Genomic DNA, 18,284 nt, shown 5'->3' with positions numbered 1-18,284 from the left:
CATGGAATAAGATAACCATAAATGTGGAGAAATTGAAGAGAAATGGTGAATTGTGGTCAATGTATATGAACGATGATTGTTGATTGCAATATTGTGAATGTTATTGAGAGAGTTTGGGAGTTGATATAGAACATGGGAAAAGTAGTGTAAACAAAGGAGGTGCTGCCTAATTTTCCCTAGCTTTAGAAAGCCCGTTCTTATAATTGCTTAGCTAATGACGATATAAATTCTCTTGAAGGTAGAATGTGTGCATTAAAGGAGAACACGCAAGTGATAGACTAGTTAAACGTCAATGGTATGTAAGGCTTATCCCTTTCTTCAGAGGCATGAATCTTTCAAACTTTTCATGGTCCTCCTATATGATAGAACTTACGAGTCCTTAAATATACTAAATTACATACGAGCATGATAATGATGATAATGAGTTGAAGAATAGAGATTCGATAGTTCATGATATGATGATCCCATAACGTTGATGATGTCATTATTGTTAACACTCACCTTATGCACTTTTTCCTTCAAGGTGAGGCAAGGTACTCATAAATGTTCATAATATAATCGGGGGCTCACGACCTGACTTCACCCCGGCATAGCCATGGTTGTCTTCAAAGTCTAATGTATACCCCTAATGCTAAATGTGAAAGGATGTAAAGTTATGGTATGCTTATAAGATGATCAATAATGCTAGCTTATAATATGCCTATGTTATGTATGAATATGCCAAGCTATGATAAGATTGTGATACATTCATGAAATGTGCAATAGTGACGAGTAATGATTGATTATGTGATGATGAAATTCCACCGCGCCAGAATGGTCGGGCATGTCACCGCAAAGGCGGGATGCATATGATTCCACCGTGCCTAGATGGTCGGGCATGTCACCGCTAAGGCGGGCTGCGATGTTACACCGAGCCTAGAGGGACGAGCATGATCACCACTAGTGGGCGGCATATGATGGTTACCCGGACGCGGGATAACGATGAGATACGTGATGTGACGAGATATGTGATGAGATATGTGATGTGACGAGATATGTGATGAGATATGTGATGTGACGAGATATGTGATGTGATGACATGTGTACTATGATTATGTAAAATATGATATATATGTACAAAATGTATTTGCTTGTGACACTCTTGCAGGTTATATCTTTCTCTCATGGCTCACGATCCTCCTATTATATTTATTTCATTCCTGTCTTACATACTCAGTACAATATTCGTACCGACGTCCGTTTTTTTTAGACGCTGTGTTCATGCCCACAGGTAGACAGGGAAGCGAGCTTGAGCCAGACGCGTATGAGTTGTTAGCCGATTGAAAGCACTCCTTTGTTCCGGAGGTGCTTGGTTATTCTTTTGTGTATATTTGTATATGTAGGGCTCGACGGGGTCTTATCCCGTCTATGCGTTTTGTACTTCAGTAGAGGCTCGTAGATACTCAGTGTGGGTTATGTGGTCTGATAAGGTCGTTATGGTATAATTGTATATATTATTTTGATAGCCTAAATGGCTTATGTATATGAAACTATTTATGTTTACAAATGAAATATGACTTTCTTATGATTTGAGTATAAAATCGATAAAAGAGTAGTTAATGAGCATGATGACCAGTAGCCCCGGGTACCCGTCGCGGCCCCTAGCTGGGTCGTGACAGCTAGTTACCGCTCAGGCTCAGCAGAACAGTACGGGTCCAGGTGATAGGGCGACTAGTGCTAGATCCCGTGATTTCATGAGTTTAAATTCTCTAGAATTTTTTGGGTGAAAGCCGGACGAAGACCCACAAGGTTTTATTGATGAGATGTTGCGGATGTTGAGAATCATATATGCCTCCGATACTGAATCTGTGGAGTTGGCATCTTATAGACTCCGGGATGTGGCAGTTTGTTGGTATAATTGGATATCTTCAAGGAAGGAAAATGCACCTCCTCCGGTTTGGCAAGAGTTCGTGAAAGCTTTTATTGGTCATTATTTGCCACCCGAGGTCCGTCGGGCCTGAGCTAACAGATTTCTAAATTTAAAGCAAGGGAATATGAGTGCCCAGGAGTATAGCCTTCACTTTATTTCATTAGCTAGGTATGCTCTAACTATGGTTGCTGACATGGGAGATAGAGTGCACAGATTTATGAGTGGCTTAGGGCCACATTTGTTTAAAGATTGTTTGATAGCTTCACTCCAGGAGGGGATGGACATCTCCCGTATTCAGGCTCATGCCCAGAATTTGGAGGAGTAGCAACAACCGCAGATGGGTGAGCGTGATATTGATAGGGGACAGAGCAAGAGGGCTAGATCTGCCGGTGCTAGTAGTGAGTATAGAGGGGGTCAGCGGCAATAGTATTCCAGATATTCGGGCCAGTCCACGATGAGTGCACCTCCTCGGTTTGCGGGTAGGAGATTTGATCGCCCTATTTATTTGAGTCCGGATCAGAGTTTGAGAGTCTCTGGTCCTCAGTTTAGAGGTGATCCTAACCAGCAGCGACCACCAGTGCCGCGATGTAACCAGTGCGGTAGATTACATTCTGGTCAGTGTCGCCGAGCTTCCGATGCTTTCTATGCCTGTGGTTAGGTTGGGCATATGATACGCGATTGTCCATCGATGGGTGGTAGAGTTGGGGCTCAGCCCACATGATCAGCAGTTGGTTCTTCCTCGTTTGTGCGCCCGATAGGGCAGACCCCTCAGATTCCAGCAGGCCGTGGTAGGGGCAGAGGGGGAGCGTCCAGTTCAGGTGGTACCCAGCCCCGTATTTATGCTTTAACCGGACGACAGGATCTTGAGTCCTCCCCGAATGTGGTTACAGGTATTCTATCCATGTTTTCTCATGACGTTTATGCATTGATTGATCCGGGTTCTACATTGTCTTATATTACTCCCTATATTGCTAGTCGTATTAAGGTGAAACCCGAACCAATTAAACCTTTTGAGGTATCTACTCCGGTTGGTGATCCCATAATAGCTAGATAAGTATACAAGAATTGTGTAATTGTGGTATGTGATCGTCAGACTAAAGTTGATTTAGTTGAGCTAGAAATGTTAGATTTTGATGTGATTATGGGTATGGATTGGTTGTCCTCTTGTTATGCCAATGTCGATTGCCGGATGAAAGTAGTTCGATTCCAATTCCCAGGAGAACTTGTGCTTGAATGGAAAGGTAATACAGCGCCTCCCAGAGGTAGGTTTATTTCCTATCTCAAGGCTAGGAAGATGATCGCCAAAGGCCATATTTATCATCTAGTCCGAGTTCATGACATCGAAGCAAAGCCGCCGACTTTTCAATCCGTCTCGGTAGTGAATGAATTTCCGGATGTATTTCCAGATGAGCTCCCAGGCCTTCCTCCGGAAAGAGAGATTGATTTCGCTATTGATGTGTTACCGGATACTAAATCGATCTCTCGCAGAATTAAAAGAGTTAAAGGCACAACTGAAAGATTTGCTTAAGAAGGGATTCATTAGGCCCAGTTCACTACCGTGGGGAGCACCTGTTCTATTTGTGAGAAAGAAAGATGGTTCCCTATGGATGTGCATTGATTACAGGTAGCTGAACAAGGTGACGATAAAGAATAAATGCTCGGTTCCAAGAATCGATGATCTGTTTGACCAATTACAGGGTGCCAAATGATTTTCCAAAATTGATCTAAGATCGGGGTATCACCAAGTGAGAGTTAGAGAAGAAGATATTCCCAAGACAGCTTTCAGAACGAGATATGACCACTATGAATTTCGGGTGATGTCATTTGGGTTGAATAATGCTCCAGCAGTGTTTATGAATCTGATGAATAATGTGTTCAGGACGTTTCTAGACTTATTTGTGATTGTGTTCATCGATGACATCTTAGTATATTCTCAGTCAGAAATGGAGGACGCAGACCATTTGCGTATGTCTTTGAAATTCTTCGGACTCGAGAGTTGTATGCAAAGTTCTCAAAATGTGAGTTCTGGTTAAATTCTGTGACTTTTCCGAGCCATATTATTTCAGCAGATGGCATTCAAGTAGATGTTCAGAAAATTGAAGTTGTGAAGACTTGGCCAAGGCCTACAACGCCTACAGAAATCCGTAGCTTTCTGGGGTAAGCAGGTTACTATAGAAGATTTGTGGAAGGGTTTTTGTTAGGCCCCGTGTTTTCATACGATTGGAAATCGAGAAATAACTATGACTCGGGTGTTAGAAGGACCTAATTTAATTTTTGTGAATATGACTATGTTGGTTGTGAAATCTTTAAATGCTAAGACCTCGGGGAAGGCCGAGGATAAATTTGGAACTTCGTAAATTAGTTTCGGGAATTACAAAACGGGGCATTTCAAGAATTGGGCCAAAGCAATTACAACTCAAATGAAGCCCAAAAAGAATAAAGGGGGCCGGCCATGTCTTTAGGCCCAAGCCATTTTAAAAGGGTCATGTGCTATGCACATGACCCCTAAAAGGATATATACTAGTGAACACTTAGAAATATCCAAGAAACAAATCATAAATCAAGAACACCCCAAAGAAGGGCTTCGGCCGAACCTAAAGAGGAAGGAAAAGGAAACAAATTCCAAGCTTGTGTGTGATCCAAAAATCTTGGTTGCTACATATTTGTGAAGTACTCAAGACGCTCTCCGACGTGGTATAAATAGTTTGGCACGAGGACGACGTTTTCGACAAGTCGGGTTTTCAAGGAAAGGTAAGAATTTTGCCCCTTTTATGTTATAGAATTGATGTGAATGTGTTAAGCATTGGAAGTAGATGGAGATCCCGTAATTTTAACGTAAATAGAAAGTCGTGGGTGCGTGTGTGTAGTGTGTTTGGCCGTGAGTTATGGAAGGAAAGAAATGGTTTGAATTGATCTTGTTTAAGTTGGCATAATGTGTTGTTGTGACCCTTAGATCGTAATTGATTGATTGTTGAATTAAATTGGCGGTGGAAAACGAATTCGGATATTATCGGAAAGTGTATATCCTTGGTATTCTTATGTATATCAGTGTATATTTTGGGGTGCTATAGACTTTAGATATGAATCTATATCGATGTTGACGAATTCGGATTGAAACGACGTTAGTTAGAATGTTCGTCGTGAATTTTAATGTTTTGAAGAATTATGGAACTAATGGATTTTGGTGCAATTTCGTGTATGGTTTGAATTGTAATGAGAATGTGGTTGTATAAGTTTGAATGTGGGAATGAATACAAATAGGTAGATATAGAATTGGAATTTTGAAAGTTTGAATGGAAAGTTGCCAACTTAAGAAATCATGTAGGACTTTGAAGCTAGAGTGAATTGATTGTTGTTTACATTGTTTGGTTGATGTGTGGGCTGTTGTGGTTGGTTAATTTGAGCCGAGCTACGCCTCGGGGATGTTAGATTTATAGGGGAAATGCTGCCGAAATTTCGGTAGGCAAATATGGAGTTAAAGGCATTTTTGAGCCTAAGAATCTCAATTGGTAACTTTGACCATTTGCAGATTTTTGACGAAACGGGACGGACTTTTGGAGGAGCTTGCGACATCTGAGAGGTATGTAAAGCTTCCCAATTCTTTATTTGGCATATCTTAGTGTGTTAGTCGAATATGAGACCTTCCGGAGCATTTCTGCTCCTCGAAACCCGATCCACAGGAAAGTTACTATTCATTCAATTCGATTGAAGCCTAAAGGCTCCCTTTTGGCTAGAATGCCATTATTCGTCCGAAACCTATCGAAATGTGGTCGGGTAACCTAGAAATGATTATGTATTACCCTTGGCATATTACTGCTCGTAAAAATATGTTCGCCACCTCACTTCGACTCGAGGTGGGTCCGCTGCCCCAAAATGCCCGATTTGCCCTTCGGGCCATCTTTGAGAATAGAGTTGAACGTACCACTTCTGATCTTTGGAACATCCTTCCACGGGGTATGTTTGGACTACTCGATGCACTAATCCAGGTTTTGAACTATATGGACCACTTTGGAATCGTTTTGCAAAATGAAACCTTATATCGACTAAGTATTCGACTTTTTGTAATAGGATATGATTTATGAGTTTACTTTGTTTTGAAACACTATTTTGAAATACGATTTGCATTTGTTTGCTCACGACTCCGCTCGTGCCTTATTATGACTTCATTCACCGGTTCCCGGGCCGGTTTTGATTCGTGTGTTTTATGATAATTCGGCTGTATGCTGTGTTACGGTTCCCAAGGCTTCGCCATAGGGCCGGGTTCCGTTTGGAGTTATGCTGTGATATGGCTCGTGATGCGATACGCTCACCGATGATTATGATTATGTTCGGGGATGTACGGAGATTTGAAACCTTCTGGTGTTATGCTGTGTGTGGCGCCAGCGTCGGAGTGGCGACCACGTTCTTAAGCGTTTGCATGATTTTGTTTGCATAAAATACATGTATATGATTTCGATACAGATTTTGACATACCAGTTTGTACCCCACTTTGACATTTGATTTGCTTTCGGTTTTGATCTATAATTCTGTACTCCGTGCTTTACATACTCAGTACATATTTCGTACTGACCCCCTTTCTTCGGGGGCTGCGTTTTATGCCCGCAGGTGCAGATATCGATGATCCTCCGCAGTAGGCTTCACTTCTTGCTATTCCGGAGTACTCTTATCCGATCCGGAGTCCACTTTTGGTACAGACTCTTTTGCTTTGTATATATTTGGTATATTTGACTATTTGGGTACGGCGGGGCCCTGTCTCGCCATATGTCTTTGTTTTGAGTTCGTAGAGGCCTGTAGTCATATATGTGGGGCGAGGGTCCTATGTATTGTTTGTCTGATTCCGTTTTCTGGTCTTAAGGCGGTTTGTTTGTTATGCCGGCCCCAAATGGCCCTTATGCTTATATTTGCACTTTTGACCGGCGATGTCCATCCCGCCGCTCAGTTTGTATTTAATACGACATTTTGATTTGGCACGACCGCTTAAGACATACTTGATATAAATTATGTTCGATATGATTTCGAAAAATTATGAAATAAGTTTGGATTTGAAAATGAACGTGCGATTCAGTTTGGGTACCCAGGTAGGGTGCCAGTCGCGGCCCACGGGGCTGGGTCGTGACAGTTTTCCTCTATTTCAGCACCATTAACGAAGTTAACCCAGAAATCGGCAAAATTCGAGTAGACCGATGCTTGTGAACGCAGTTTCCAAGAATTGAAGGATAGATTGACTTCAGCCCCAGTCCTGACACTTCTAGAAGGGCCAGATGGTTATGTTGTGTATTGTGATGCCTCTGGTGTTGGGTTAGGCTGTGTATTGATGCAGCACAGTAAGGTCATTGCCTATGCTTCAGGGCAGTTACGGAAACATAAAAAGAACTATCCGACCCATGACCTCGAATTGGCTGCAGTTATTCATGCACTAAAGATGTGGAGACACTATCTGTATGGAGTTCATATTGATATTTATATAGATCATAAGAGTCTCCAATGTATTTTCAAGCAGAAGAAGTTGAATCTTCGGCAGAGGCGGTGGTTAGAATTATTAAAGTATTATGATGTGAGTATTTTATATCATCCTGGAAAGGCGATTATGGTAGCTGAGGCACTTAGCCGCAAATCAATGGGAAGTCTATGTGAGGTCCCTTCGGAGAAGAAAGAATTAATCTGTGAGCCTCACCAGCTAGCTAACCTCGGAGTTCGTCTCATTGATTCGGGTAATGCAAGAGTTGGTATTCATAACTCAACTATTTCATCCTTAGATATGGAGGTGAGGGAGCGCCAATATGAAGATCCCAGTTGAGCCACTATAGAGATACACTTCATGAGAAAGAGAAGTCGCCATTCGAAGTTTCTACAGATGGAGTTCTTAGGTACCGACACAAGCTATGTGTTCCAAATGTTGTCGAACTACGTCATCGGATTCTAGAAGAAGCTCATTACTCTCGGTATTCTATTCACCCAAGAGCGACAAAGATGTATTATGATCTCAAGCTAATGTATTGGTGGGATGGCATGAAGAAAGACAGCAGAATTTGTAGCTCAATGTCCAAATTACCAACAGGTGAAAACTGAGCATCAAAAGCCAGGAGGATTATTGCAAGCGATGGAAATTCTAGCCTGGAAATGGGAAGTGATTAACATGGATTTCATTGTAGGTTTGCCGCGTTCTCAGCGAAATTATGACTCCATATGGGTGATTGTTGACAGACTCACGAAATCGGCTCATTTTCTTCCACTCAGAACCACATATTCAGCAGAAGATTATGCAAGGTTATATCTTAAGGAGATAGTGCGACTTCATGGTGTCCCGATATCTATTATCACAGACAGAGGAGCACAATTTACTACTAAATTCTGGAAGTCCTTTCAAGAAGGTTTGGGTACTCAAGTAAGGCTTAGCACAACGTTTCATCCACAAATGGATGGGCAAGCCGAACGCACTATTCAGACCTTGAAAGATATGTTGCGGGCATGTGTGCCAGATTTCGGTGGTAGTTGGGATGACCACTTACCCCTTATTGAGTTTTCATACAACAATAGCTATCATTCCAGTATTCAGATGGCCCCGTATGAAGCTCTATATGGAAGAAAGTGTATATCTCCAATTGGGTGGTTTGAAGTAGGAGAGGTACAGCTAATAGGCCCTGAGTTGATTCAACAAGCGGTGTAAAAGGTCAAAGTTATCCGAGATCGATTAGTGACATCCCAAAGTCGCCAGAAATCTTATGCGGACAACCATCGGCGAGACTTAGAATTTCAAGTTGATGATTGGGTATTCTTAAAGGTATCACCGATGAAAGGCGTGATGAGATTTGGTAAGAAGGGCAAGTAAGTCCTCGGTACATTGGACCTTATAAGATTGTCCGAAAGGTGGGTTAAGTAGCTTATGAACAAGACTTGCCTCCAGAACTTGAATCAGTCCATCCAGTCTTCCACGTATCAATGCTCCGTAAGTGTGTCAGATATCCCACTATAATCATGTTGGTAGATGATGTTCAAGTTACGGAAAAGTTGACTTATGAGAAGGTACCCATTTCCATACTAGATAGGCAAGTACGGAGACTTAGAAACAAAGAAGTAGCTTCAATCAAGGTCTTGTGGAGAAATAATAACTGAGAGGAAATGACTTAGGAAGCAGAAGAAAACATAAAGTTCAAGTACCCGCAGTTATTTCAACCCCCGGAAGAGATCCAAGATGAGAAATCAACATTATGAGGTATATATGCTTTCTTTTCATGCTTTTGGTCGTGTGTGGCCATAATGTATTGATATTGTGTTGTAGCCCTGTGAGACGTTGTTATTGTGGGCTGTTGTGACAGGATGGTAGCGCCATATTACAGGGGAAACTCTGGCGAAATTTCTGTAGAATTCCCGAGAACTTAACATTCGAGGACGAATGTTTTTAAGGGGGGAGAATGTTACACCTCGAAAAATTTCATGCTGTTGCAAAGTGAATAGACTAACGCAGGGTAAGAAGTATATGATGTTTCTACAAATAAGAAGTAGTACTTAACGGTTCTAATAAAGATTCTAAAGACATTTAAGGCAAGGGAAGAAAGTTCGTTGAAGAATGTCCAGCATAAGCCGTGTTTTGAAAAAGGATTTGCTTAGCACTGAGCTAATGTTGATTTATTGATGCCTTAAAAAAGAGTTATAACACCCCTTAGATTGTTAATGAGGTGTTATACAAGTGTCAATAAGGTTCCATAAGAATTGGAGGCAAAACGGATCTACGAGGACAAGTTTCGGGGAATTGTGGATGGTACGGTCCTTTATACGGACCTATAATTTATACGGACCTTATATCTGTCCGTAGAACTCTCCCAGAGGAGGATGAGATTCTGGAGGAAATGTACAGTCCAATTATACGGACCGTATAATAGGCCGTAGATTTCGGGTCGGGCCAAATTTTCTTTTTCCATATATGCACGACCCTTCTTCTTATTTCTCATTTCCCACTTCTTCCACACTCTCAAAAGTCCTAGAACCTTCTTCCAAGTATACCAAGACAAATCTAAGGTGAAATCAAAGATCTAACACCAAAAAGTAGTAGAATCAAGTGCAAGAATGCTAGCTAGAGTTGATGGATGCAAGGAATCTCTTTGGAATTGAAGTTAGGGTTTTGTTCAAGTGAACCATTTCCATCTAAAACTCATTTCTACAATATCAAAGGTAAGTTTTATGATCATTTCATGTTGTTTAGAATACTGAGGGGTTGAAAGACTTGGATTAGGAAGAAAATAGAATATGGAACTCAAATGTGAAAATAATGATATTCTTGAATAGTAGTTGACATGAATCATGACTCTTGATGTATTATGAGTAAACATCTTGTGGTAAACGATACAAATGACGTTAAGGAAGTATAATATGAGAACGAATACGGTGTTATGTCATAGTTATGGTCATGAATCAATTTGGGTAAGGAAGTGTGGGAATTGAATAACGTTGAACTTGAAGAAGTTATGAATTATGATATTGTGATGTTGTTATTGATGTTTGGGAGCTGTTTTATCACATGGAGGAAGTTATAGAAACAAAGGAAATGCTACCCAATTTTCGTTAGCTTAGCTTAAGCTTAAGTATGTTTCCAATTATCTAATTCTAGTACGAATTCTCTTGAATGTAGAATCGTGAACATTGGAGGAAGGCGCTTAAATTGATAAGTTAGAGTGACATCAAGGTATGTAAGGCTAGTCCTTTCTTTCTCTAAGGCATGATCCATATGACATGACTTTCTTTATCTTTCCATGACCTTCTTATGTTCTGGAAACTAGGAGTCTATGTTTAAAAGGATCTTCCCATGAGATAAAGATAAGAGTTATGCTACGAATATGATAATGATGATGATGAGTTTAAGTCTAAAGATTCCAAAGCTCTCGATATGATATTTCTATGAAGCTAATGATCTTTATATGATTCTTTGATGTTGCTCATTGTTGTTACACTCAACTTATAATGCTAGTTCCTTCAAGGTGAGGCAGGGTGCTCATGACTATGCCATAATAGAAATCGGGGGTTCACGACCTTACGTCACCCCGATAGAGTTATAGTTGTCTTTGAGTTCTTATGCATGCTTTACGATAAGTGTATGATGATGAGATCACACCGTGCCTATATGGCCGGGCAGACACCGCTAAGGCGGGCGGCAAATACACCATGTCTAGAGGGCATGGGCAGACACCACTAGTGGGCGGCATAAGATGTTTACCCCGGACGCGGGAGGCCTGGACGCGGGCTAATGATGATCACACCATACCTAGAGCTGTCAATATGGGCTTGGCCGGCGAGGCCGTCCCAACCCAACCCTTTATTTAAGTAGGGTTGGGCTGGGATTTATTTAGCCCATATAAAAGTGAGGCTGAAAAGCCCAGCCTCTCTTGGCCTGCCGCCGGCCTCAAGGGTTGGGCTAAGGCCAGCCCTTGAGGCCAGAAAAGAATAATAAATTAATTAATTTTTAAAAAATATAAGTAAATTAAAAAAAAGATAAAAATTAATGAGAAAAAAAGAATGTACTTACTACTGGGTAGTAAATTAGAAACTAGAGCAATACTTTTTAGTCTTAGAATTTATATTATGTTTAATTTCTTTTGAACGTGATCTGAATTAGTGATCAAAAATTATAATTTATATTTGTTCTGTTAAATTTTTTTCTTCTATGATATGAATTTGCGTAAGAATGGGTGGTAGAAGATTCTATTTCATATTGCAAAATTTTCATGTTCAAATTGTACCAAAAATCACTTAGAAAATGTATTTCGGAAGATGAAAAAACTTAAAGGACTGGCCCGTGCTAACCCGCAACCCGCTTAGGGCTGGGTTGGGCTACCGTTTTGCAAGCCCTTCAATTAAAAAGGCCAACCCGTCTTAGCCCATTTAATTCTTTGGCCCTTTAGGGCTGGGTTGGGTTGAGCTGGGCCAGCCCATATTGACACCTCTAACCGTACCTATATGGTCGAGCAGCTTATAAATGCATACTTGATATGATGATGTTTATGATATAAGTTAGCATGCATTATTCAGTCTAAGTGACATTCAGCTACAGGTTATTTTCTTATTTGATGTTTCCTTATCTCTTCGACATGTTATTATTGTTCATGTCTTACATACTCAGTAAAATGTTCGTATTGACGTCTTTTTCTTTTTAGACGCTGTGTTCATGCCCACAGGTAGACAGGGAGGTGGCCCAGATTCCTAGGAGCTACTCAGCAGATTTACAAGAGCACTCCATTATTCCAGAGGTGTCATTTTTGAGATATTATTTTGTGTACACATATATGGGCACGACGGGGTCCTATCCCGTCCTTATGTCTCAAGTACTCTAGTAGAGGCTCGTAGATACGGATGCGTGGGTAGTAGTGGTCTCATGGATACATTAGTGTATATTTTGTATATCATATTTGCAACCGTGAGGGTTTATATATATATATATATATATATATATATATATATATATATATATATATATATATATGTATGTATGTATGTATGTATGTATGTATGGGATGATGATTAGCATAATGAGTGGTGCTCGGTAGTCAGCTCCGGGTACCCGTCATGGCCCCCTAGTCGGGTCGTGACAGAAGCAAAATGTATCATCTCATAGCAATACATAGGGAGCATAAATTTCTAGTTCAGGCAACATCCCAAAATTGCATAATTGACAGATTTCATCTTTTCTACAATAATATAACAAGAAGTCTAACTAAATTTAAGACTAGTTACATCACTTTCATGTACTCTACTATTTTACTACCTAGATATAATGCTGTCAATTTGGAATCTTTGTCAAAGGAAATGGAGGTGCAGAAGCAGCCCATAGAGGTTGATGAATCTACACTGAAGCTCTTTCAGGTCCAGATACCAGGGCAGCAACTTCTTCTACTTTGCATAGCCTATTGTACTTGTAACATTCACGTCTGATAGCCTGAAGAAAGGAATAAACTTGTTAACCACGTTAAGAAATATAAAGAAGGCTAATGTTAGTGTTCCGTGTTTAAACAGTGTTGTTGTGTGTCTTTGTTCTCTACATAATTACTGATATGCTACATAGGTTTCTCTTGATCAGTCCGTAAAGCTTTTGGTAATACTATATCCTCGGAAGCCAGTATACAATTTCAAAGAGAGCACAGGGTCTTTAGAGGGACGAAAGACCAAGAGTTTGAAAGTTAAATCTATTAATTGCAGTCTCTTGAATTAGAAAGAGAAATACTTACTAAAGCCATCGTTTTTGTGCAACTGCATCCCTCGACTTAGCAACAGGAGGTCGCCTCCTCCTAGATTCTGCACTAATAGATGATGGTACCTGCTTTGGTTTCAATCTGGAGACTGAATCCTGTGTTTGATTCAATGATTTCTCCTTCAAGGGGCTTACTGGTCGTGACTTTGGATGTCTATTTGTTGGTTTCACTAATAAAGGTAAGCTTTCGACATGCTCCTGTTCCTGGTTTTCCCTTAAAGTATTCTCACTGTGATAAATGTTGATGTCTTGACTAGCAAAAAGAGGTTGAGCTACTCTCCTTGGGGAACCATCTGAATCTGAAGATGAAGGGCTAGTAGTACTGTCCATATCATAAAGGATGTTGTCTGTTAACGGAGGAAGCTGCACCCCCTTTGATTTTGTTGAAGAGAAAGATGGTCTTCTAAGTCTTGTTAGATTCACGACCTGTTAAAAGCCAAATTCAATCATAAAGCACAAAAACCTGATTCTAAGCTTATGCCAAAAATGGTTCACGCTTCACACAGACCTAATAAATCAAATTACTAGTCGAATAAGTAGAAATAAATGTTAGTTCAGCACATAAAGCTTAAAGCATTCTGTTTTCAAGAATTCTATTCTCAGACATCACAACATTATTCAATAGGCATCATGATGGGGACATTTACAAAAAGTTGCGTAAATCAAAACTTTTGCCACAACTAGTAACAAATCTTATAAAGTAACTTGAAAACATTTTATCAAGCGGCATCATTACCTTCTGCTCTAAGGTCAAAATATCTTTCTTGAGTTTTGTTATAATCATATTCTTTCTGCGGATGATATCTTCCAGCTCTCCAATCCTCTGTCAGACCAAAGCAATGGGACAAAGTTATAAGTAACTGTAAGAGTGGTATTCACCACATTGTTTTGTACAAAGAGCAGCACGCGTTTCTTGTTTGATATTGTATAAAGAAAAATACATGTTACAGTACCTTTGCACCAAAAGCTTCTGATGATTGAAGAAAAGTGGATAACTCCTTGATGGTGGCCTCTTTTTCTTCACATTCCTTCCGGAGATTATAAAAATCTTGTTCAACTGCTGAATTGTTCAGCTGAAAGGAATAACATATGTTGCAAATTAGACCACAATGGTCGGGAATTATTTCTTGTCTCTCTAGATTAGTTCAATGCTAAACTTCTGTAGGTAGAATCTTTCAGAATCAATTTGTTGAAAATACCAACATTTGTGCAGAAACAAGATCTTGACTGCAGTTATACCTACTTAGGCTTTTTCGATGTTCTATTCAGCAAATGCCATCAAAACATAAAAGCAAAAAACATAATTAACATAGGTGGAGAGTAAAAGATGCCAAGACCTTACTCTTGATTTTTCACGCTCCCTATTGAATGATTAAAGAAGAATTACAATCATGTCTATACACTTGTTTCTCAACAAAGAATGTGCAACTTCTATGTCTCATCAGTAAAGATTTAAAAGACAGAGTTAGCAAGGTATCCAGATGATGGTTAGATCAGTGATTATCTATTTGACTTTGGCTTCTAGAAAGCCGAAGAATGTACAAGGGGAAAACAAACTAACGAATTAATTTGAATAACAGCTTGCAAATTTGTCCACTGTGGGTTACTATTGGAAAACAAAAAGTTCACATGTAAGCCAAGTTCAATGCTAGTTCATTGCATAATCGACAAATCTAATAGATATTGTAGTTACCTGAATGTCTACAGAGGAAGTCACACTACCAGCCCAATCCGACAAATCAGACATACGCCGTTCCTCTGGTTCAGCCTCATTTGCTGCTGGAGCCATTTCAAATTTAAGCATCTCTTCTCCCTTGATCATATCCTTCTAATTAAGAGAAAAGAAATGGTAAGCGCGGGATTCAATTATCCCAAAGGAGTACAAAAATAAACAACAACTACGCCTCAATTCCATACTAGCTAGTGTCGACCATTTAAAAATTCTACTAAACACTTCCTCTCCTTGATCAGAATTGACTTTCAACGAAATAGTACAAGAACCTAATTGAGCCTGTCAGGATTATTTACCTCGTAAAAGTTGTTGGACTGATTCAAGTGTTGCTCAATAAGAAAATAGCCATTTGTATCTGCTGCTGTCTCTGGCTGGTCCTTGAAATAGTTAACCTGTTCACATAATGTGTCCAGCTTCTGTTGCATGCCTAAGAGCACTTGATCCTGGACATATTACAAGAAGAAATTTGAAAAACTGGAAGAGACTAAAACTCATGCAAACAAAGTTTCTATCCCAATTTAAATAAATGCACTTCACTAAGGATTTAAGTTATATGCACCGATAGTATTAAAGATATTTTACACTATCAGTATAGTTTTACCTATGATAGCATACCATTTTTACCAAGTTAACGGATACCACTTATGATAGGGATTTTTACTTGTAATTGCCCTATAGGTGAACCTAATTGTGTGTATGCTTTTTAAACCGTCTGTGCATAGAACTTAAACTCTTTCACTAACAATATTATTCTATACACTTTCAGGACTCTCAAGAATATGAATACATTTAAGTACTCAACTTTTAAATTTGATTAAATGTTTTCACTATTAGACAAAACTTTCAACTATTAACCTCCTATATTACTAATATAAGATAACATTAGTGAATCAACACCTCTTCATCTAATTTGAAACAAAGGCAGTACTTGATTACAGTAAGTAAACTTTTTAACTTTTGGAAAATAAAATTTGAGAAGCAAAATAAGTGAATTTTTATTTTGCATAAACAGGAAAAACTAAAAAATGAAAAAGAACCAAATTCTAATGCAAAAGGAAATAAAAGAAAAATGAATAAACAGGATTTTCCGTAGTAGAAATGCTTAACAGAGGCCAGAGGGTGTGTTTGGTAGGAAGGAAAATGTTTTTCAAGAAAATAAGTAGGTTTCTTACTTATTTTGTGGTGTTTGGTAAAAAGCAGAAAATATTATCATAAAAGTATTTGTATATAATCTAGACAAATACTATTGGGGTTTCCATGGGGGGCTGGGGGTATGGGGATGGTGGTGACGGGTATTTTTGTTAGACAATTAGCCTGGATATGTCACTTATGGAACATTTTTTTCTTTTTCCATTAGGGAAGTCATTTACCTCGTTTTTAAAGACCTTGTTTTCTTAGAAAAAATGTTTTTAAAAAATTTTGACTAACCAAAGATGAGAAAATCGGAAAATAATTTCTGAAAAATGTTTTCCTACCAAACACACCCTAAATCCCAAAACCCTATTAAATTACCTGTCAAAAATGCAAAAAGATCCCACAAATCAAATTATTAATGAAGAGGAGAAGTCATAACAGCAGCATTAAACATTTAACATCATCAATAAATACTCCCTCTATTTTAGCTTTTCATTTTGTTTTAAAATAAGTGATGTTTAGCTAGTACATCTTTTTTTAAGGCATTTAATTAAGGATAAGTTACAGTAAAAACATCACTTGTTAATAAATAAAAACCAGTACTTTACGCAATAATGGAAGTACACACACACTAAAACCCCATTACTAACCCTAAGTTTCACAGATTTCTTGAGCCTCCAAATCTGCTTATTCTTCTTAGACTCTGCAGCAGCAACAGCCACAACAGCGACAATAAGAATCCGATGAATGGGACTAAACAGTTCCCAAGCAACACCTTCTTTAGTGTTCTTTAAACCACCACCAATGTTCCTAGCAGAACTTGCTTCCTCTGCACCGACAAGTCTTCCTTGAAGAGACACCCACGCAAGTTGCCTTTTCGCTTTAACAGGTTGGCTAGGCTGTGAATAACAGCTCGAAAGACGCCTAGGAGAAGGCGAAACTGATGGAGTGAAAGTGAAAGAGAAAGCGGAGGCGGGTATAAATTCTTGATCTTTTTCGGGTGATTCCATGGAGGCGAAGATAGAGGGGAGAAGGGGGCGTGATTGAAGCTTTTTGTGTCAGTATTTTTTGTTTATTTATTTATACGCTTTCTGTGTTTTGAATTTATATTTGGGAGGGAATAATAGGATAGTGTATTTTAACGTTTGGAGAATACACACGTGGCACTTTAGTTGCCAAGCTGGATATTTTGGATTTTTAGGGTAGCCGTTGGGGGTTTTTTGAATTTTGAAAAGTTTGGCATTTCGCTAAACTTTAGTTTGTGAGTATCCACTTGATTTTAGACGCAAATTGAATTTGGAGAGGTATTTATGGGGATGAAATTAGGATTGAATTACCTACACACTACACTATAAGGGCCTGTTTGGAAAGCCACACATGCAATTGGAATTGGGTGTAATTACTCCTTCCAGTTCTCAAGGGGGAGTTGAGAACTGGGTATAATTACAGAGCTAGTTTTTAATTTCTTTTCTTTTTAATTTATTTTTAATTTCTATTATTTTAATTTCTTTTTTATTTTTACATTTTAAATTATTTTTATTTTTAAAGTTATCTTTTTATATTATTTATCTTTCATTTTTCTTTCTTCTTGTTTCCCAACATTTACTTCTTGTGATTCTATGTAATTACTCGTATTTTTTAATTTTTTTTCTTATTTTCTTCATTTAGTGTAACTCGTTATTATTCTAGTTTTTGAAATTACACTTCCTAATATTAGAAAGAATGAGTCATTAACAAACTTGACATATAACGAGATTAAAGTAGAATTCTGTTATTGAATGAGTTGACTTATATATGTGTTCACTTTCTTTTGAATTATATTAATTTAAGTTATGTTGGAACTTATTTTATGTTATGTTTGAATTTGACCTAAAAGTATCATGTTAAACCTTTTTTTTTTTTTGGGATTTTGAATTTAGGTTATCTTTTCGATTTCAATTTATTTACTTTAGTACTATGCACTCATTGTTTTACATTGCATGTTGTTCATTTTTCACTTACAATTGATAGATCATATTTTTCGTCAAACATTTGAATAATGTTATGACATTACATGTATAAATATTAAATTTACACGATTGCCCTTATTCGGGAGTGGTCTATAATTTTTGCCCCTCAAATTGCTGGTCTTTAATTTTTGCCCTTCGCCTAAAAATCCATGAGTTTCTGGTTCGAACCCCGCTCAGTCAAAAATTTAACAAAAAAAATTGCAAGGCAGAATTTGCCTGCAAAACTCTACCTTAAGGCAGAGTTTGCTACCTTATAACGCAGAG

The 18,284-nt window shown here is 38.7% G+C and overlaps 1 protein-coding gene across 1 annotated transcript; it reads right to left on the bottom strand.

Moving 5' to 3' along the window:
• Nucleotides 1–12,455: 12,455 nt before the first annotated feature.
• On the bottom strand, nucleotides 12,456–17,240 carry LOC132643777 (uncharacterized). The gene is made up of 7 exons (XM_060360311.1): nucleotides 16,662–17,240; nucleotides 15,174–15,320; nucleotides 14,839–14,973; nucleotides 14,099–14,218; nucleotides 13,882–13,968; nucleotides 13,123–13,571; nucleotides 12,456–12,833 (listed from the first exon to the last, which is right to left on the bottom strand). Coding segments are annotated over exons 1-7 (1,299 nt in total). The 5' UTR covers nucleotides 17,022–17,240; the 3' UTR covers nucleotides 12,456–12,832.
• Between the last annotated feature and the right edge of the window lie 1,044 nt (nucleotides 17,241–18,284).

This window comes from Lycium barbarum, chromosome 6 (assembly GCF_019175385.1).
Source record: "Lycium barbarum isolate Lr01 chromosome 6, ASM1917538v2, whole genome shotgun sequence".
NCBI lineage: Eukaryota > Viridiplantae > Streptophyta > Magnoliopsida > Solanales > Solanaceae > Lycium > Lycium barbarum.
The sequence above is the reverse complement of the archived record's forward strand: the minus strand, read 5'-3'. Positions and strand labels throughout refer to the sequence as shown.